The 22,695-nt window shown below is 36.7% G+C and overlaps 1 protein-coding gene across 1 annotated transcript; it reads right to left on the bottom strand.

Annotated features, from left to right (window-relative positions):
* Positions 1 to 309: 309 nt before the first annotated feature.
* On the bottom strand, positions 310 to 3,325 carry LOC147390804 (30S ribosomal protein). The gene is made up of 5 exons (XM_086459481.1): positions 2,973 to 3,325; positions 2,740 to 2,883; positions 2,285 to 2,536; positions 767 to 875; positions 310 to 675 (listed from the first exon to the last, which is right to left on the bottom strand). Exons 1-5 carry the CDS (start codon positions 3,231 to 3,233, stop codon positions 557 to 559), a joined length of 885 nt encoding a protein of 294 aa, XP_086315607.1. The 5' UTR covers positions 3,234 to 3,325; the 3' UTR covers positions 310 to 556.
* Between the last annotated feature and the right edge of the window lie 19,370 nt (positions 3,326 to 22,695).

Below are 22,695 nucleotides of genomic sequence, written 5' to 3'. Positions count from 1 at the left end.
CCACATCAGTTCTCTATCATATCACTATTATGAACCACTACATTGCCCACATGTTCAATTTTTTCATGAATTTTTTTTTCTAAAGATAAGTAAAAGGTGGGGTGTGTCCTAAAATAAAAATGATAACCTCATGAAGAAAATGTTTCAAACCTTCAAAAACTGGACAATTTCTTTATTTTCAAGTACTCCAACACATTGTGAAAGGGATCAAACTCAACAGAATCCTTCCCTTCATGTTATTATCTTCTTCAACCTTCAAACCTCAAGCCCAAATTCAAACTGAGTGAACCCACGAATCAGGTAACATAGTTTTAGATGGATGGATTTGTATAGAAACCCAAAAACATAATTTGTACAATCTCCAAACTATAATGAAACTTTTACAAAACTTTCCTAGTTAATTTTTTAAGAACTGGACCACCATTGAATAATACCAAATCCGAACTTGGTCACCATGGGAGAACGGGGTCAATTCTGAATCCAAAATTATTGCTCACATACACTGTTGCCATCTGAAATTCAACATATACAACCCACATTATCTCACAACATCATATTATGGTTCCTTGGCTGGTTCTACCATAACTGGGTCTAATTTATCAGCTTTGCCGTCACCTTTAGGAATAATCAACCCATAACCTCCATCTTTTCTTTTGTAAATGATATTTATCTCACCTGTAACGACGTCATAGAATCCCCACACAATCAGCAAACAAAGTAGTTTAATATATAACAAAGGTGGAGAAACAAAAGGGTATATACTTACCAGTTTCTTCATTTCGGAAGCCATAGAAGTCATGGTGGATAAGCTCCAACTGCTCTATAGCTTCCACAACAGTCAGTGGAGGCATCTCGAAGTATTTCGTACGAACAAGCTGGAAGATGAGTTCAGTAAGTGAGAATTTGTTAAATGGATAGCTCTTCACATCCTACTCAGTCACAAAAATGGGGTATATGCATACATATATATTTGATGGACTGGGAAATGTCTAAGAATTGTTTCCTAAATTTAAATTAAACTAAGGTAAAGTTGCTTTAAAATAAGTATCCAAAACAATTGGGATTCAATTTTAAAGATACATCTAGAACAATTGGTTGGGTCTTAAATCACAAGACAATGTTATAGATATCCAGCAAATTGAAGGGGCCAGACTACTAACTTTTACAAGGGTACATTCCATATTGTTTCAGTGTACCGAAGAATGGTATATGGAAATGTAAGGGGACATAAGGAGATTTCTTCTAAGGAAGAAACTTTCAAACAACAGTTTTCCTCGTTAAAATTCCAATACAATTAAAGAAAAACTGTAAGTATAAACAGTGAAAAACTGAAAGAAAAATCAGATAGCATCACATATGGTATGTTACTACTTTCTACTTTGTTTTTGTTAGGTGAGATTGGAATTAAACTCTAGACCTCAATATTAAAGTATAAGAAATCATCCAACTGGGCAAACAAGCTCAACCATAACTTTTGACACTTATATTCTTCAAAGATTATATCTATTATTGGTACTCTTGATATTATGTGCAGACACAGTTGAAACTTCCCACTTTGCATACATGAGGCACCATCCCCCCAAGCCACTCGGACACGAACCATTGAGTATAAATACGAATAAGTCTGACACAAACCACTCACGCTTGAACTTGCAAGTAGAGTGAGTTTGTTACATATGGATGATGAAATGTCAAGGTCTCAAGGCTATGGCTAAAGCTTCTCCAAGCTCCCATCCAGCATTACTAAACAAATCCACTCAGAAATGGTTGTTAATAAGTTAATATGATCAAGTCTGCTAATAAGCTCAAAAAGGTAGGTCTAATGAGCCTACAAGCCCCACATTCAGCATAATTTGAACTACCCAAGATTTTCATTCTCTTTTTATACATTGTTATAAAATTTGTGGAATTTTACCATTTTCGCTTCAATATTAAAAACTGAAGGGCATCCTCCAGTGATCGTCCATTCAATTATCTTGAAAGCTATGTCCTATGTTGATTCAAACATCTTAATATCTTCCCTCACCGTCTCAAAGGCACCCCTTAGAAAAGTTTGTGCTAAATTCAGTCCTCAAAGATCAATGCAAGATTGCTCCCAAGCAATGATTGGAATTCAAAATGAGGCATTTGTGTTTTGGACTTAAAGATTGTTCAAATGCAATAACGTCAATATATAAAGAATGAGAAAAGATAACATCATCAAATGATCAAACAAAACAAGCAAATAAGTTGAACCAATCTCAAAATTCAGCAAATTGAAATCAAGAATTACGAACGACCATACCATGTCAATGAAGTCTCCCTCCTCTTCTTGAGGTACTAACTCCTCCAAATCCTCCTCCAATACTTGAGTCTCTGGTTCCCTAACCTTTGACCTATTGAACCCTTTCATATGTCGACCACGATCCGAATCTTTCTCCTTAATCTTCCTCAATTTCCTCTGTATAATTGACGAAACCAAATCAATACTTCCATATAGCGAATCCGCATCTTCTTCTGCTCTAATAACTCCATGCTTCTTTGAATACAAAGTCACCTACAGAACACAAAACCCACATCAAAATAACAACCAACAGAACAAAATTCCAAAAACCAAAAAGAAAGGAAAAAAAAAAAAGAAGAGAGAGAATAAAAAAAAATCAAATTCTGAACAAAATTCCAAAAACCCAGAAAGGCAGATCAAATTTTGAACAAAAATTCAAAAACCCAGAAAGAAAGATCAAATTTTGAGAGTGACACCTCACATCTCCGAAGCTTCTGGCCTCTCCCCAACTCTCCTCCACGAACAGATAACCTAACATCGACTTCTCTAACAAGATGGGAATGCTTTTGAACAGCTTTACCGACTTTCTCCTCAACATACATCTTAACAGCATCTGTTAACTGTGATCACATAAGAAACAATTATTCAATTGCAGTGAGAGAGAGAGAGAGATAATTGGGTAAAATAATAGGGGGAAATTAAAGCTTACTTCAAGGTTTTTGCCTTGGAGGATTAGTTTGACAGAAGAGAGAGGACCGTTCCACGACATTTGAACAACGAGAGACCTTTTGTTGTTCTTGTTTTTTGGAGAAATTTCAAGTTGGGGATAGAGGGAAAGAGTGGTGGAATGGTTGAGGAGATTGGAATGAAGAGATGATAATGTGGAAAAGTGGTTTGGATTTGCAGAGGAGATGAAAGAGGATCTGTGATTAGGGAGAGATAAAGCGGATGAAGTGAAGAAAGACGCCATTTTTGGAGATCACTTATGGTTTTGTTTCAGTATTTTGGGATGAAATTTGAGATTTTGAAGGTAGAAGGGTGGAGCTGAGCCAGAGAGAGTGAAGGGAGGTTTTAGGATTTTTTGAGAGCTGTTATAGGCACCCCAACTTTAATTTATTACATCCCAATTGAAAAATTAAGCCAATGAATGATAATAACTAAAAACAAATTGGGGTGTCGATAGAAAATCTCTCTATCTCTCTCTCTTTTTTGTTTAGATATCAAATTGTTTAGATTTAGGATTTTATAGAAGCCAATCTTAGTTGTAAACAACTGTTGAAGTTGCTATCTCACTGTGTTAAAATGCTTTCTATTCAACAAAGTTTGCTTGAATTGTGTGCTTTAATCTAGGGGTGAAACAATTTAAGATGTTGGGGTGTTATTAGTAAAAATTGAGGTGCCAATAGCAGTTCTCTTTTAAATTTTGTTTTTTAAAAATTTATTTTTTTAAGGGTTTAGGGATTGGGTTTCGAGAGGGATTGGTGTCAGACGTGGTGAGATATCCGAATTCGGATAATTTCGAGAATCTGACACGTGACTGGTATGAAAGCTACGATTATAAGAGGATTTGAAAAGGAGAATGTTTTCTGGAGTGGCAATGAAAATTTATATTCTGGTTAGGCTCTATTTGATACAGTGTGCCACAAGTCCTTCTAATAAACTGGTTGATGAACTGGGGAACCTTTTTCATTCAAGATTTTTGTTTTGTATCGTACATTAAAGAAAATTGATGTTTTTTTTTTTTGTTTTTTTTTTATTTTGATTTTGTAGAGAATTTATAATGTTACATTTACTTATATTTATAAAAATCAATTAATGAAATCTCGATTAATACCCCCATTGAGATTAAAGAGATTATGTATTTATCCTATGATCTTTTTCAATATTTAACTTATAAACTTAATGTTTTATCATTATATGTAAATGATATCACCTGATTTGATTATTTCTATTTATTTATTTATTTTTTCATCTTCACCACTTTGGTTTTTTATAACTCCCTTTCTCCACCAATAATATTTAGAAACAATTACTTAAAAAGGACCTTTGTAGGAGGGTATCTTGTGAAAAAATCAAAATAGCAAAGAGATAACATCGCAACTTTACGATTCTATTTATAAAATTGAAAGTTATTAAAACATGTAAATCTCCCCTGGCAACCCCCCCCCCCCCCAATGTTAGCAATTTTCCGTTTAATTTTTGAAAAATTCACAAATTTTTTTCAATTTTTTTTTTCAATGAAAGTATTATTATTTGGAATATTGAACTATTTTGAATAATTCACGGATTTTAAGTTTGAAATGATTTTTTACGAATGTTATGCCTTTTACTAATTTTTATAAAATTTAGTGGAAAAAATGCTACTATAACTTGTATGTCGCAAAGTGTAAACTTGTAAGTTGTGACGTGTAACACAAGTCGACTTTGAAGCAACCATGCTAAAGTTTTAGAGGAATCCACCTTTTTATATGACAAATGTGCTTTTTATTTTTTAAACAATAAGGACATGACCCTCTACATTTATTTAAGATTGCACCTTAATTTTCTAAATTAATGATTTATCCCTTGATTTTGATCTTCTTTTATAAATCAATGGAACAAGAACCTCAACGCCCTCATTATCACCACCATCATTATTACCATCACCAACATATCATCACCTTTACCATTACCAATTTCATCATCACCATCACTATCGTATTACGGAATTTTTTATTTTCGAATTTTTGAAATAAAACGGATAATATATGTATGAAGCATATGCCGCATATATTCTATTTATCAAATTTTTTGTCGAATTTTAGACATCGAATTTTTTTCGTATTCTAAATTGCTACCAAGAGTTGCCCCCTACACCCCCACAACTTTGTGTAGTGCAACATAATATAAGACATTTACACAACATTTTTAAATAGTCCCTAAGTTTTGAGCAGTATCTTAATAGTCCCTTTAGTAAACTTTTATTTTCTTAATAGTCCATGGACCTCATCTCTCGTTGAAAGGTTTTCGAAATACCCTACTTCTCATCTTTTTTCACATTATTGGGTTTTCCAACGATGATTACGATCATTTTCAATAATGTTTTACAATGAATGATGAATGAAGAATGACATACTCTTAATTTTTTGTCGAATTTTAGCATCGAATTTTTGTCGTATTCTGAATTGCTACCAAGGGTTGCCCCCTGCACCCCCGCAACTTTGTGTAGTGAAACTTAATACAAGACATTTACACAACATTTTTAAATAGTCCCTAAAGTTTGGGTAGTATCTTAATAGTTCTTTTAGTTAACTTTTATTTACTTAATAGTCCCTGGACCTCATCTTTCGTTAAAATGTCTTCAAAATACCCTACTTCTCATCTTTTTTCACATTGTTGGATTTTTCCAACGTTGATTACGATCATTTTCAATAATGTTCTACAGTGAATGATGAATGGAGAATGACATACTCTTAATTTAGAACATTTCGATGTATTTTTTTAATTATTTTGATGTTTTATTGAAAAAATGAAGAACAAAGTTAAGATTCTAAAAATATATAGGATTACGTCACAACTTTTGATTCAAGTATCTATTTCGTAACTATGATATATTCATTGTGGTATTTCGAGGAGATTTACCCAGTATAGAAGTCGGAAAAAAAATGAAAAATTCAAATCATATTCCAATTTTTTATTATCGAGTTTGACGTTTTTTATGAAAATATGGTCGAACTCGCAATAATTAAACATGACAAAAGCATCGAGTTTATCAATAATATAACCAATATAATTGAGTTCAATAATATTAATATTTTTAGTTCGACGATAATTATTGATGAACTTGACACTTTTACGTTATGTTTAATTATTGTCAAGTTTAACAATATTTTCATAAAAAAGATTGTTGAACTCGACGATAATAAGTGGTGAACTCAACACTGTAAATGTGATTCAGATTTTTCGACTTCGATATTGGGTAAATCTCCTAGAAATACCCAAAATACATATTTGCGAATCAAAAGTTACAATGTAATAAATAAATAAAAAAAGTTAGAATCTCAACTTCTTTCTTCATTTTTTAATAAAACATTGAAAAAATAACAAAAATATATCTAAATGATCGTTATAAAAGAAAAGTTTACTAATGGACTATTAAGAAAAAGTGAAAAAAGTATATCATTCTCCATTTGTCATTCATGATGAAAAATGATCATAATCGCAATTGAAAAACCTAACTATTTGAAGAAGATGAGAAAAAAAGGTAATTTGAGTATTTCAAATACATTACAACAATAAATGAGGTTCGACTAAGAAAAGAAAAGTTTATTGATGGAGTATTAAGATACCACCCAGAACTTAGGGACTATTTTAAAAATTATCCCTCCCACAAGGTCCTTTAAGTATTTTTTCATAATATTTATTGTCCATTCTCTTATCTGTCAAGATGTAACTAAGGGTCAAAATGAACATGCTAATCAAAACATCAATTGAAAACTCAAATCATCCAAACAATTTGATCAGTCGTTATATAATGAGAAAATAAGAAAAAATGTTCAGGCTATTTGCACCCATGATTTGTACTCACTGTGCCCACCTGTAGACACCCCATTTTTGCACTCGCCTAATTAATCAACTCATCAACCCGATCGCAATGATTCCCAATGATGGATGTTTATTCCATTGCTTTATTTTGTTACCAGAAATATTTCAGAAATCCGGATGAAGTATCTCGAACTGATAAAACTGTAGAAACCACGCTACGCTAGGAAAATACGACTCCAGAAACATAGAAATCATCATTTTGCAGACAAAAAGAAGTTTCACGATAAAAATCACTAAAAATTGATCAAATTACCAAAATACCCATAATCTCAAAACAATCCTAGAGCCTACGTTACACTTAGGAAAATTCTATCAAACACATAAAACAACAAATCGAAATCAAATAAATCATTTCACCAATTTTCACAGAATTTGACAAAATTACGAAAATGCCCCTCATAAAGTTCATGACCATTTCACACACAAAAATTCATAAATGACACAAACTAATATTTTCATTGAATTCCTTACGAAAAATCGATTCTAAAACATCTTAGAACATTAAAAATTGATTTAAAACGTGAAAAGTCATCTCCGGGGGTAAAACGGTAATTTCACAATTTTCATAATTAAAAATTTTGAAATTAATAAATAAAACATTAAATAATTAAAGTGAAACATTAATGAAATTAATTTAAAATTTTGAAGTAAAAAAATCGATCAATCGGGCTCTTATGAAAAATTGTTGAGGGTTCGTGAGATATTTCTTTAAGGACCCCTCCATTTGGGGGTCCAAAGAATTAAAGATATAATAGAGGGGGTTCTACAAAAATTTAAAGTCAATAAAGCAAGACTAAATTCAAGGTATTAAAGTTAATCAAGCAAGACTAAAGTCAAAATTAAAGTCAATTAAGCAAGACTGAAGTCAAGATATTAAAAGTCAATCAATTAAGATTAAAGTCAAAATATTAAAAGTCAATCAAATAAGGCCAAAAGTCAAAATCATAATAGAGTTCTAATTAGAGTAATAACTCTATCTAATAGAATTATAACTAAAATACAACTCCACCTAAAACAATTCTAATTAAAACACAACTCTGCCTAAAACAATTTTAACTAAAACACAACTCTAATTAAAAGAACTCTAATTAAACACTAACTCTATCAAAATCAACCCCTAAAAAAAATCTATAAATAGAGGTGCTCACACCCTATTTTCGTATCAAATCATAAATCCTAAGAGAAGTAGGTCTAAGAACCCCCCTAGCCTCCCATAAACCCTAGTTTTGGAATCCCAACTCCTTACCTAACATCCCTCCTTCGATTTTAGCCTAAAGAACACCTAAAAACCCTCCAAAAATACTTCAAAATCCATAACAAACTCGAAGAATTCAGATCCAAAAAAGAAGAGATACCTTGCCTCGGAGATCGGAAATCAAATCCGGAGACAGAACGAAGCAAGAAGTACGGTACAAGGAGTAATTTTTGTCGGATCCGAGGGAACAAAGTCTTTGCTATCGGAAAGGTATAACTTCTTATTTTTTATTTTATTATTATCTAGGTTTTTTAGCAGCGTAACATATTTGAAAAGTTAGTAGAGACCGGCTTTGGCCGGGCGGGGTTGGTGCCTAACACCTTCCAACCCCGTAATATGATCCCCGAATTCAGTTTTTTCTGTTCTAGATTAGTCCTTTATCTATTTAGAGTCATGGATCGGTTCCTAGACCGTAATAACTAGGTAGCGACTCCCAAACCTCAAGGGTCAAAAGCGGATCCTCGCACCCCGCGGATCGAGGGCGCTTTCAGTGGCGACTCCACTGGAGACATTGAGGATTAGACTTGAAAAACCCCAAGTATGGGAACATTGCCAATGACCTAGTTTTATTTAAATTTTAGTTTGTTTCTTTTTTGTTTATCGGTTTTTAGTTATTTATTATGTTTATTGATCCAATCATTAGTTATTCGGTTTGATGCCGGGTGCGTTAACCTGGCATATTATTCTGTAGTTCAATTGAGAGTCATTTAGGGTGACTTAAAATAATGCTAAATTTCAAAGGGTAATTTTATTGAGGGTGAAATAATGAAACAAAGAGGATCTTTTATTTATTTGTTTTTTAGTTTTTTAGGTACGTTGATTTGTTTTTTTTTTTACAACAAACGTTGTCTTTTTCGATTATTTGACGATGTTTTTTTTTTTAATTAAAAAAAAGAGTTTTTTTAAATTTTGTTTAAGTATTCAGTTTTTTTTTTTTTGGCAAGTTCTACTCTTAGATAGCAAAAAAAAAAAATGATAAAAAAAGAGAGGGTTTTTTTTTTAGGTTCTGTTGCTGCCAACTTGCTGTTTTTTTTAGGACGGTGTGTCCCTAGTAAACAGCCACTTTTAATGATCGAACCCTTAACTTAATTGATGGGGTGTTATAAGTAAAAAATTCCTTTTACTTTGTTTTCAACCCATTTGATCTGTTTTTTTAAAAGAACATCGTCTTCCCCACTTGGTTCCATCGGTCTCAACAGAGATCGAAGAACCTTGCACCCCGAGTGTTCCTAAACCACGATTTAGTTTGCGATGTCGACCGATCTAAGTATCAATCGATTGGAGTTGCCCTCATCCTGATTATTTCTTGATCGAACAAGCAATGGTGAACTAAGGGACTGGTAGGGGGCGTTGTCTTCTTTACGAGATGGGAGATTCGATTAAGATCAGAGAACTCGAACATCATTTTTCTTTCTTGATTTTTGTGACTATTTTTTGGGACTGGTAGGGCGCTGTTCCTGAGTTTTTTTCACTCAAATATCATTTCAAGTCTTGAGTTTAGTGGCTTTTTTTTTCGATCAGTCGTTTTGGTGAGGTAGATGCTGTTGATCTCAATTTCGAATGTGAGGATCTCTATGGAGATTTGTTTTAATCTCGGTTTCTCTCTTCTTTTCAAACAAAAGACCGGAATCATCAAAAGACAGTTCATGGAGGGAATTTTCATCGCAGTAGGCTGAGATGAAAATTTATCCTCATGAAACTCCTTGAGTTTATAAGACTGTAACTCGGATATGTTATGTTCTCTCTGCGTTTTTGCTTGATTAACTTTGTCCAAGTTATCTGTTATTTCTCTTTTGCGCTCTCGGTTCTGGATAACCAACAACGTTAATGGCCAAATATCGATTTAGTAACAGCGCTTCCTACGACCTAGGTCATTGGGATTAAATGTCAATCGTGTTTAATTCCGAAAATCCGTTATACCATGCTGTTCCATCAAGCCAATCCTATCCTATTTTACAGGTTTTTATTAATTGGAAAGCATCGATCGAGAGTTTGAGTTAAAATCAGATCTTGCAAATTTAACACAATTTTTCGGACATTTTTCTGTCAATTAAGGGGTTTAACTTATTGATTTATATCTCCATCAAGGCTCTGAATCGATGAGAAATTTTTTTAAAAAAAATTATATTTTCAAAAGAAAATCGAGTCTTGAATGTTGCCGACAACAACATGGGAGTATATCTTTTTGTCTTGCTTGGTTTCATTGAGATTAACTTGTTTTCTTAAAAAAAATAAAAAATAAAAAAATAAAAAAATAAAAAATAAAAACATGCTCTTTATCTCATCAATTTGTTATATCCTCGATTCGACATCCTTTGAAATTTTGAATCATTTTAGGATCACCCAAAATAATTTTGATTGAAAAAAAAGGAAATGGTGCAAATCCGTTTGATTTGGATAGAGAAATAAAGTGTTTTGTTGTTGTGAACATGAGATTTTAAATATTCTTCAAACATCCCTCCACTTTGAGGTGTTTTGGAGTCGCCACCATTCAAATTGGTAAAAGGGTGTGAATGGTCACCCGATGTCACATTTTTTGAAAAATCATACTTTTTGTATGTTTGATGACTCTCGTTGGATAATGCACATGGCCCAACCTTTGATTGAAGGTAAGGGGGTCCATTTATGGAGTAGGGAAGGTGTTAGGCACCCTACTCCATCCACGTAATGTGGTAACCTCGGATTCGGTATTCCAAAGTAAAAAGAAAAGAAAAGAAAATCGAAAATATTCGATGTATGCCCTCAAGTGTGAGGGGCTTTCGATATTGATCCAAATCATTGAGGGTACCCTTATTGAAGAAGGGGCCTTTTGATGATTTAAATCATGGTGGTGTGTGCGAATGTGTAGAGAAGGTGAGAGTAGAGGAGGGGAGTTGAGGGGGGTGTCCCTTTTGTCAAACCCACCTTGACCCTTCATTGACTTCCTTTGACCTTCCTTGACTTCTTTTTCCTTGCTTGATTTGTTTGAGAGAAGTTTGAGAGTTGAGAGTTGTGAGATGAGTTGAGAGTTGGGTGTTGAGAGTAGAGTAAGAGTAGAGAGTTGAGATGAGTTGTGATTTTTTAGATTTTTTTGTCAAATTTTCATTAGTTGTGGTGAGGGGAGAATGGAGGGGTTTTTATAGAGGTTGGGAGGTTATTTTAGGGTATAATAGGGTGGGGAATTAGAATAAGGGATAATGGCATGAGTTTGAAAGAAGAAGGGGTGAGAGGGAATAAGGGTAGTTTTGTAATTAGGGAAATGGGTTGTGTTTTAACCCAAATGATTTGGATCTTACCCAAATCCATTTGGGTAGAGTGTTTGGTGGGGTGAGATGAGTGATGGTTGATGGGTGTAAGAGAGTTGTTTGGAGAATGAGTGTTGAGATGGTTGAAGAGGTAAGGTGTTTGATTTGGGGGGATGGGTAGTGATTGGTTTGATTTTGGTTTGATTTTGAGAGGATTGAAGGGATGATGACATGTGACAAATGGAGAGATGAAGAGATTGGTTGATTGGTGATGGTAGTTGGTTGATTAGAGAGAAGAGTATGGGGGTGATGGTGGGAAGGTATGGGTTGAGGTGATTTGTGAGTAAATTTGGAAAAGTGATGTTTGATGTGTGGAGATATAGGTTATGATGTGGGTTGTTAAAGAATGGGGAATAGGTTAGGGTGTTCTAGGTATGGGTTGAGTTGTTTTGTTGTTGATGATGAGAGGATGGGGAATAGATTAGGTTAGGGGAGGGTTTGGAGTTGAGTTGATTTTTGAGGGAAGTGATGGAGTTGGTTGATGATGATGAGAGGATGGGTAATAGGTTAGGTTAGGGTCGGATTATGGGTTGAGTTGATTTTTGGAGGGAAGTGATGGAGTTGGTTGATGATGATGAGCGGATGGGTTATAGGTTAGGTTAGGGTAGGATTATGGGTTGAGTTGATTTTTGGAGGGAAGTGATGGAGTTGGTTGATTAGATGAGGGAGGGGGAAGGGTGTGATGACATGTGTCATTTTTTGTATTGAGTTGGTGATTGGTTTGATGAGATTGATAGGTTGGATTGAGTTTGGGGTATTGAATTGGCTTAGGTTATGAGTTGGGCTTTAGGTTGGATTGGGTTTATGATGGATTGGGTTTAGTGGAATTGGGTTATGTGATTGGATTGGGTTTTGGGATGGATTGGATTTAGGTGGATTGGGTTTTGGGATGGATTGGATTTATAATGGATTGGGTTTTGGGATGGATTGGGTTTAGGTAGAATAGTATTGGGTTGAATTTAAGGATGTAGGAGGGTGGTGAGGTGTGTGGGTCCATGGGCCACGTGGGTGACCTCGGACATTTATTAGTTGAAAATAGATTGGGTTCTTGTAGGTTTGGGCCTCGGGGCCCATTCCAATTTTCGATTTTTGGGGCATCTTGCGTCGAGGGCCCGCTCAAATTTGGGTGTCTACAGTTGTGTGCATGTTTCAATATTGGACTTGGTTAGGGTCACCCCGAAATAACCTTTTGATTGGATCATGAAAATTGCAAAATTTGTGCCTATTGCGATGATTAGATCTAATTAATTATTATAGGCCCTTATTCATTAATTGATTTGCTGATTGATGAATGCTAGAGACGTGCATTAAACCATATGAGTATGTTTCTGATCGATGTATGCCTGCACTTGTATGATTTAATATTCTCTCTTGATTGGCTTGATTGGACCCATGGGGCCATGTGTTTGGAAAAGGCCCCGGGCACACCCCACCCTGTTTTGCACACACCACAAGCACGTTTATTGTTTTACTCACTTACACGTCCCATATAGCCAACGTGGCACTAGTGCGTGGTCCGGTCTCTTTGGAGATGCGACATCATTCATGAAAATCACAACTCCAGTCACGTACCTTAGGGTATATCAAACTGAGGGCATTAATACCGTCTGATCAGGTGATTCTGAGAGATATATTGATGCACCCATGCTGTAGCGACCTGAGCCTTTGACCTGTTGCGAGCCACACAGTCACATGTCCCGATTGCCAACGTAGTACTAGTACGTGGTCGGTCCCCTCGTGGGATGCCAAACCATTTATGAAAGCTACAACTCTTGACTCGTACCCGTAGGTATAAAAGATAATCTAAGTATATCAATTGCACTTCTTGGTCAAAATCGGTGCCTAAACAAGATCTTGCCTCGCTGTACCCTACTGTACGAGGGGGATAGACTATGTCTATCTAGACGAGAGGTATTTAAGTGGGCCCTTGCTCAGCATTGTGCGTCACCTCTCAACTGGAGATCAAACTAGCTGTTTTTTACTTCAGAGAAGTGATTTGAGGTTTTAGATTATCACCTATACGGTATATCAAACCAAGTCACCACGTATCGAAAGGTATATAAGTGTGCTTGGGCAAGGGTAGCCAGATAAAAATGCATTGCACATAGTAAGCTTAGAGTCTAGAAATCTTCCCAGTAGGTCACGACTTGAACTTATCGTGGGTGTTCCCGGGTTATTTATTGATTGGAACCTGTTGATTGATGAATGTATGTGAGTGCTATGAATGATGAAATCAAAGTGTATGGTTGTCCTCAAGGATCAAAAATTTTATTTTTGAAAATTAAAATGGGTGCACCGACCTAATAAAGAATCCATTCTTTTACAATAATGACCCAGTCCATCCCGATCCAACAATCATGGTGAGCCGATCCATTTAAATTGAAAATGAAAATCAAATTTTCAAAAGAAAACAAATAGTTTACAGATAGAAAATATTTTCCAGAAAAGATTGTTTTCCAAAAGAAGTGTTCTCTAGAAGAAATGTTTTTCGAGAAAAAATATTTTCCGAAAAATGTTTTCTATAAGAACAAGATTTTCTGAAAGAAAAATATTGATATTTTACATGGACCTTGGAAGAGAACTAAAATACCCTTTTGTGTCAAACCAGGATGCTAGTTGGTGTGCTGTCGCATGCAACCAAAAATAAAATCTATACTCCTAAAATATAAATGTATTAGTGCGAGTAAGGATCGTTCCCACGGAGAGTATCTAGCCTAGTTTTTATGTTATGTGAATAAAAAGAGGGGTTTCAAGTATAACGAAAATAATTTTAAGAAAAATAACTAAGGAACAATTCAAATAGAAGAATTAAAATTAATCAAAAGAACAAATATTGGTCTAAGTTAACTTCCACCATAGGAATTTTACAACTGATCATCGATGCAAGTATATATCAATTCATAGTTTGAATATTCACCGTTGGAACTATTTTCCTATCTCTCCTTAGTCATAGTTAAATAGAAAACAAGCGATCTAATTAACCTTAACTACTAAACAACCCAAAACAAGCGTTAAAGGTTTAATCTAGTAGTAGTCTTAAGAATTAGAGAGATCGATGAAGCTAAACAATACAAGCACAAGCAGTTGTATTTAATTTAGTCGAGTGTTCTTCCTAAGTTCTAATAATTTCTGACGTCGCAAATCATTAAATCTTAGTTGATTAACAAATTAGAGGGATCAAACAATTACGGATTTGATATCTAACCTAACAGTAGATTGCAACGAATGATAAACTAGTAGGCCTCCTAGTAATTAAACGAGACAATAATGAAAATAGGCATAGAAGAACATCCAATACTCAAAGCATAAATTGAACAATAAAAATCAATTAGATCTCACAGTTTTTATTGATTCCCAGGCTTCCGTTTCCTTTGACTAATTAAAAAAGTTTAGCCACACAAAGCCATAATCAAAACTCCCAAAAGAAACATTAGAGAAGAAGGGAGGAGAGAGATATCTTCTTTAAGTCTCTTTTCTTCTACTCGTTATTTTTCCTCCTTAAAATCTCCTAAAAATATTCTTCAATAACAATATCCCAATCTAACTAATTAAGGAAAAATATTAAAAATAAAATAAAGTCCTAATATAACTATGAAAGTTGTGTTTTAAATTAGAATTTTCGTGCACCAGATTTGGAGACTTTCTCAAATAAACCGTATCAAATCCGCGTCAACAGTGCAGGTGCAGCAACTTCAAGTCTGATTTCGACCTTGATATGATCAATATCTTTCAAAACTCAAAACATAAAAGTTGTAGATATTTTTCTTAGCGTTCCATAACATTTTGAATCATCTCAATTGGAATTTGGATGAGAGAGTTATGCCCAGATTACGAAGTGATGTCGAAACTATCTAAAATCGCCCAATTAATTTCGTTTTGCACTTAACACCTCCATTTGCATCCTAAGTCAAAATAAAAGAATAATGAGTACATTTAGGCACCAAATATGTATAAAGGACTAAACATTAAAGGAGAAAAATATGGTATTTTGCATTCTCATCACTAGTCGCAGGCGATAAGCCAATCAATCAGTTAGTCAAAACAACCGTTGTAGGGATGCACCCTATAGAGAAGATCAATTTTGGGAGATTCATGTTGAGGAGTGCTCTTTACTTCCATGAGTTTGAGATAGACTGGAACCTCTTACATGCTATGGCTAAGCGATGGAACCCCTATCTTCACATATTCCATATGGGGTATATGCATTTGTGCCCCACTCACGAGGATTATTGTGGCATCATGAGGATATCCACTTTAGGACCTCTAGTCAGGCCCTCATTGAAGATCGGATATTCTGGTGAACTCACCACAGGACTAAACATTTCCAAGGAAGAAGCCAAGGCCTTAGTCTATGACGGGAGATTGAACTTAGTACCTTTATTGGGCCCGTATCGCTCCCGCAGTCATCCTATCAATGTAAAACCCAAAGCCTGGCGAGCCACTAGAGATTATCGATTGTGCCTTAGAATCCTAGCCCAATACATACTGACCTCCAATAGTGATGGCCAAACTATCCCTGAGTCCTTCATAGATATAGCCTCTCAACTCTCAAGAAAAGCCAACCCGGTACCTCTTATCCTAGCTGAAACTTTCTCAGGTTTAGATGCATAAAAAATGGTGAGCGGGAAAGTTTCAAAGGAAGCCCCTACTTACTCTATATGTGGCTTTGCGAACGTATCAAAATCGTAGAGGTTCCTTCAAACCTCGAATATGGGCCATAACACTTTTTCAAGATAAACCTGTTAGTGCGTCACAACTCAGTCAAAACTTGGAGTAAATGGTTAGACTCTCGCCTTGCCTGTCATATCGATTTTAGGTGCCCTTGGTGGATGACTGATCCCCCTGTTCTAGGAACCAAAGTATCCTACTATGTCCGTTTGATTGGCTTAGAAGAAACATCTTTTTACCATCCTAATCTGATCCCAGAACAGTACGATGTACCTACAGAGTTATCCTTATCTCAGCACAAAGCTTTCTTTTCCCCCGAGCCTTTGACTGAAAAGTTAGTACACCTCATTGAGAAAGCTTGGAACAAGCACACTTTAGGATATCCAGACGGACCAGCGAAATTCAAAGAGCCAGTTGTTACAGCCAAGAGGGTCAAGCCTGACAGCAATCCTGATGACCATCAAGACAAAGCCAAGCGTCCATGTAAAAATAGTTCAAATCAAATTTGTTGAAAGATGTTTTAATAAGAACATATTGTTTGTCAATCATTTTCAATAAAACTATCTTTTTTTTTTAATAAATATTTATTTCGAATACTCATTGTGTGAATGGATTAATTAATGGATTGGTGCACAAACCTCAATAAAATGATTCTCTAAAATGTTATCAAGGGGGTAATACTGAAATTGACTAAATCTACCTTTGATGGGGTCATATAGGATTATCATTGCGCTCAAACTCAAGCGTCCACCTCCTAGTTGGAGTCGTAAGTCCAGTCGGTTAGAAAGAACCACAGTGCTAAGTCAACAAGCAGAGATGGCTTCAGAATCTGAGCTCACAGAGATCCGTAAGATCTTGACAGCCTTTGCCAATGATATCAACAATATAAAAGGCAAAGTGAAAATGTTAGAACAGACCTCGGAATCGACGGGAATTCCTCTAAATGACCCAAAAGGAAAAAAGGTTGAAGAGAAACGTCCACGTGAAGTCTTCGAGTTCGACGGAGACGAAGAGTATGTTGATGAAATCCGGCGTTATCTAATAGAATGTCTCAATTGGAGTCATCTATGAAAAGTATAAAGGGTATTGATGAAATTGCAGCAGGCATTGAAGCCTTGAACCGCATCCCTCGAATCCATTTGTCAGAGAAGTTTGTGATGCCTGAAATGGACAAGTTCAGTGGGACAGGGTGTGCGAAAACACATCTTAAGGTGTATGTTACCAACATGCGCACTATGGGGCTTAGCGACGAACATATGACATTATTGTTCCAAAGGACTTTATCAGGATCAGCACTACGTTGGCTAATGTCTCAAGATCCAGTTACTGTGGGTACATGGGAGAACATGTCAAAGACCTTCTGGCATCAGTATAAATACAGTACTGAGATTGAGACCTCAAAAAGGGATTTGGAAGCAACTAAACAGAAAAATGAGAAGACATTCACTGATTTCATTAGTCGCTGGAGGGCCAAGGCTACTCAAATGTGGGATAGGCCTTCGGAGAAGGAATAAGTAGAAATTATCCTAAAAAACCTCTCTCAAGGATATGCTCAGCACCTAGTGGCCCAATACCTTCCTACTTTTGAATCCTTGTTACAAGCCGGAAGCCAACTTGAGGATGCATTTGCCTCTGTGATCCTTTCTAACCCCTCAGATAACAAGCCTAAGAAACCATATGTTCCCAAACCCAATATCAACCATACTTACATCACCAATACCTTCGTTACCCCAGCTCAACCCCCGACCCGGGCTAATAACCAGGGTCACCCGAGTCAACCTCGAACTCCGCGTCAATTTACCAATTTAGGGATGACCCTTACCGTAACTTTGCAAAAATTGTTGAAAAAAAGGTTGCTTACCCCGATTCAGCCCCGACCTTTACCAAATCCCTTGCTAGTCGGACACAACCCCAACTTATTCTGTGAATTTCATCAAAATCCTGACCATCACACAGATCGATGTATCACCTTGTGCCATGTCATTCAAAACCTTATTGATAACAAAAAGATCACAATCCCCAGCCCACCAAATGTCACCACTAATCCACTACATGCCTATCAACCTCCGCCAACTCTAAATATGGTTTCTCACACCTCATTGTCATTTGATCCCGTCTCTCTTATCCATCCAATCCAAGTTAAACCGCCTAGTTACCCCCTTATCGGGATAGCCTTCACTGATGAGGTTTTTACTACGAACTATGAACCATTTGATCTAACCTCGGATGATACATATTATTTATCCCCGCCCCGTTACGATAATCCCGCATTCACTAGTTACCTCTTGGCTCAAATGAATCTGAAAAGTCATGTACCTTTGATAGACGAATATCCATACTTGTTAACTGAAAAAGATGAGCTTTTCTCCATTTCCTGTGATGAAGTTAGACATATGACTCGAGGGGAAAGAGTTTTTAAGCCACAAGAACTCTATGTTGATAATCCTGCAGTCCTAGCAAGAAAAGAAGGAGAAAATCCCACCAAGGAAAGCATCGAAGAGGATAACTCCGTGATCAAACAGTTAAAAAAATCAGTGCCAATATCTCAATATGGGGTTTACTCATGGCTTCCACTGCTCATAGGGAGGCTGTTCTCAAAGCACTAAACACAGCCCAAGTCTCCCTTGACACTTCTCCAGATCAGCTGGCTAGTATAGTAGGGGCAACTTACGTGGAGAATATCCTATCCTTCTCGGACTCAGATCTCCCGAAAGAAGTGGCAAGCTACACTAAGCCGTTACACATTATAGTTGACTGTAACGGGATGAGGGTACCTCTGATTTTGATCGACAACGGGAGTGCACTGAACGTTTGCCCGTTGAAAACGACTACTTGTCTCAAGTTTAAGACTGAAGATTTCAAGCCCACTAATCAAGGTGTTAAGGCCTATGATAACACCAAGAGAGATGTACTGGGAATTTTACACCTTCGATTGTCCATAGGCATAGCTGAATTTCCTGTGGAATTTCAGGTTATTGATATCCAGTCTTCTTTCAATTTATTGTTAGGGAGACCATGGTTACACCAAATTAAAGTCATCCCTTCTACATTACACCAGAAGGTCAAGTTTATAAAGGATGAGCTAGTGATTACTCTCCATGGAGATGCTGAAATTGTAGGGATCATGAACAGTACTGAAGCTAAGGATGAGCCGTTGCTTGAAATTCAACCAGAACAACAGGGAATAGAACTTAGTGGGTTCGAATTCGAAAAGATATGCTCAGTCCAATAGGATCAAGCCATGAAAGAATATTTTCCAATGGAAAATATCTCTAACTGCTACATGGCCAATATATTCAAGAAAATGAGATTTTTTCATGGTATGGGCTTAGGTAGCAAGCAGCAAGGTATTAAAGAGGCACCAGTAATCAAAGAAGTCATCGGCACATTCGGACTAGGATATAAGCTTACTAAGGAAGATTGGGCCCAATACTGGAAGACAAAACGGGACAAGGCCATTGCTAAAAAGCAAAGGCGTACCACGGATCTCATTAAAATGAAGCCCTATCGAAAGACCCTCAATGGTTATTTTGTGAAAGAAGGAGAAGACTTCCGTTACTGTGGGTTCCCAGAGCCTTTCATTGATCACATCACAGGTACTCGTTTGCCGAGGTTTGAAATCTTCTTTGGCATGGAATGGCCTGAAAAGGAAGCAAGCACAGAAGTTAAAGAGAAGAAAGTTGAAGACTGGCAGCTCGATCTGGACTCCCTCAACATCGATCAGCTATTCCTTGAAGATCATAGTGTCTTAGTGTTGTCAGTTGAGAAAGGGATCCCAAATCCTCAGTCTGTAATCAAACCCGCTGTTGGGTGTATTTCAAATTATCATATAGTTAGTCCTGTGTTGCATGTCAAGACTGGGTCTGTCGGTCCCATTAGTCCTGTTCAGTCTGACATGCCAGTTGAGTCATTTATTTCTGTTGAGTCAAGTAAGTTAGTTGTTTCTGCTGAGTCTGTTATTTCTAGTGAGTCTGTTTTTCCTGCTGAGTCAAGTGAGTCTGTCAAGTCTGCAATGAGTCATGTTACCCCATCTCTTTTTAATGAAATGAAAGAAATTTTTAATTACTCCGAGCACAATAATAATTTAACTAATAATCTGACTTCGGAGGGAGAATCTTCTGACGAAGAACCTCCCCCTGAAATAATCAAATTACTTGAACAAGAAGAGGAACGTCGGGGGCTCAACCTCTAATAGAGGAAGTAGAGGTTATCAACCTCGGAACAAAAGAAAGTCCTCAGGAAATTCGGATAGGAGTCACTTTATCTCCTGATGAACGCAAAGGGATAGTAGACTTGCTAAGAAAGTTCAAAGACGTGTTCGCGTGATCTTACGAGGATATGCGGGGGGTAAGCACAGATATTGTCCAACATTGGATTCCGTTATATCCTGATGCTCGACCAGTCAAACAGAAACTTCGACGTATGAAGCTAGAATGGACTTTGAAAATCAAAGAAGAAGTTACGAAGTAGATTAACGTTGGATTTTTAGAAGTAGTAGAATACCCTGAGTGGATTGCTAATGTCGTCCCAGTACCGAAAAAGGATGGAAAAGTTAGAATGTGTGTGGATTTCAGAGACTTAAATAAAGCAAGCCCAAAGGATAGTTTCCCTTTACCACATATAGATGTTCTAGTGGACAGTACAGCAGGACACGCGTTGTTGTCCTTCATGGATGGATTTTCAAGGTACAATCAGATAAAAATGGGCCCTCGAGATATGCAAAAAACTTCATTTATCATGCCACGGGGGACCTTCTGCTACAAGGTCATGCCTTTTGGTTTGAAGAACGCTGGAGCCACCTATCAAAGAGCAGCCACGACTTTACTACATGACATGATACATAAGGAAGTCGAAGTCTATGTAGATGATATGATAGTCAAATCTAAGGAACGACTAGGGCATGTTACTACGTTAGAAAAGTTTCTCACAAGGATCCAAAAATACCAATTCCGCCTCAACCCGCAGAAATGTGTATTTGGAGTAACTTCTGGAAAACTATTGGGATTTGTGGTCAGTCAGAGAGGGATCGAAGTAGACCCTGTAAAGATTAAAGCTATCCAAGAGATGCCACCACCCAAGACTGAAAAGCAGATTCGAGATTTTCTAGGCAGAATCCAGTATGTTAGTAGATTCATCGCTCAACTCACCAACGTCTACGAACCTATTTTCAAGCTTCTCAAGAAGAATGAACCAACAGTTTGGAATGAGCAATGTCAAAAGGCTTTCGACCAAGTCAAGGAATATCTCTTAAATCCACCTATTTTGGTTCCACCTACACCGGGTGAACCACTTCTTCTTTATCTGTCGGTCATAGAAGAAGCTATGGGATGCATGCTTGCACAGTATGACAAAGATACTCGCAAAGAAATGGCCATCTACTATATCAGCAAAAAGATGTTAGAGTATGAACGAAAATATTCATCCTTGGAGAAAACTTGCTTAGCACTAGTGTGGGCTACTCAGAGACTCCGGCACTATATGTTGTCTCATTCAATTATCCTATTATCTCGGATGGATCCTCTCAAGTATCTTTTCGAGAAGCCGGCGTTGATAGGGAGAACCGCGCGATGGTTATTGTTGCTATCAGAGTTTGACATCACGCATGTTACACAGAAGTCTATCAAAGGAAGAGCTGTAGCAGAATACTTGGCAGATCACCCTGTAGTAGAAGGAATAAGGCATGTCGATCAATTCCCAGATGAGAACATCTTGTACATTAAAGAAGAACCGTAGAACCAAACATGACAGTTGTACTTTGATGGAGCCGCCAATCAAAATGGGTATGGAATAGGGGTAGTCATGTTTTCTCCGGAAGGATGCCACATTCCTATTGCTATTAAATTAGTCTTTTCGAATACTAATAACACGGCTGAATACGAGGCATGCATCGCGGGGCTCGAAGCTACTTTGAACCTGGGCATTATAGAAATTGAGGTTTTTGGGGATTCAGCCTTGGTCATACATCAGTCATTGGAAGAATGGAAGACTAGGGATGAAAAGTTAAAACCCTATCATGAGTATTTGTTAAACTTAGTCAGTAAGTTTAAAGATATCTTGTTCCAACACTTGTCAATGGAGGATAACAGATTTGTTGACTCCTTAGCAACTTTATCTTCAATGATCCATTTGCCCCCTGGCATGGAATTAAGACCAATCACGGTTGAAGTCAAAGACAAACCCGCATACTGTCATCAGATCAACATTGCTACTCGACTACCCGATGGAAAGCCATGGTACACAGACATAAAGAAAGTGTTGGAAAAACGAGAATTCCCTGAAGAAGCATCGAGGAAGGAACGACAAACCCTACTAAGATTAGCATCTCAATTCATCCTGTGCGCAAGAAGTTTATACAAAAGGTCTTATGATGGGATTCATCTGTCGTGTGTTGATGAAGATCAAGCTGAACAGATAATGGTTGAACTACATTCGGGAGAATGTGGCCCTCACATGAGTGGAAAAATGTTAGCTAAGAAAATTATGAGACAAGAATACTACTGACCCACGATGGAAACAGATTGTCATCACATGGTCAAAACCTGTCATAAGTGTCAAATACATGCGAACCTTATACATGTGCCACCATCTCAATTAGTGGGTCTGACTTCACCATGACCATTCTCAGTCTGGGGAATTGACAT

The sequence above is a fragment of the Akebia trifoliata genome, chromosome 11 (assembly GCF_017979445.1).
Source record: "Akebia trifoliata isolate Shusen 1 chromosome 11, ASM1797944v1, whole genome shotgun sequence".
Classification (NCBI taxonomy): domain Eukaryota; kingdom Viridiplantae; phylum Streptophyta; class Magnoliopsida; order Ranunculales; family Lardizabalaceae; genus Akebia; species Akebia trifoliata.
Note: the sequence above shows the minus strand (reverse complement) of the source record. Positions and strands in the feature narration are given on the sequence as shown.

Bases quoted from the DNA above. Each gene is read 5' to 3' on its own strand.
- LOC147390804 (XM_086459481.1), bottom strand. From the start codon at position 3,233: ATGGCGTCTTTCTTCACTTCATCCGCTTTATCTCTCCCTAATCACAGA. The intron at 2,537-2,739 runs GTGTCACTCTCA...TGTGTTCTGTAG, and splicing joins AGAAGCTTCGGAGATGTGAG to GTGACTTTGTATTCAAAGAA. The intron at 876-2,284 runs GTATGGTCGTTC...CTCATCTTCCAG, and splicing joins AGGGAGACTTCATTGACATG to CTTGTTCGTACGAAATACTT.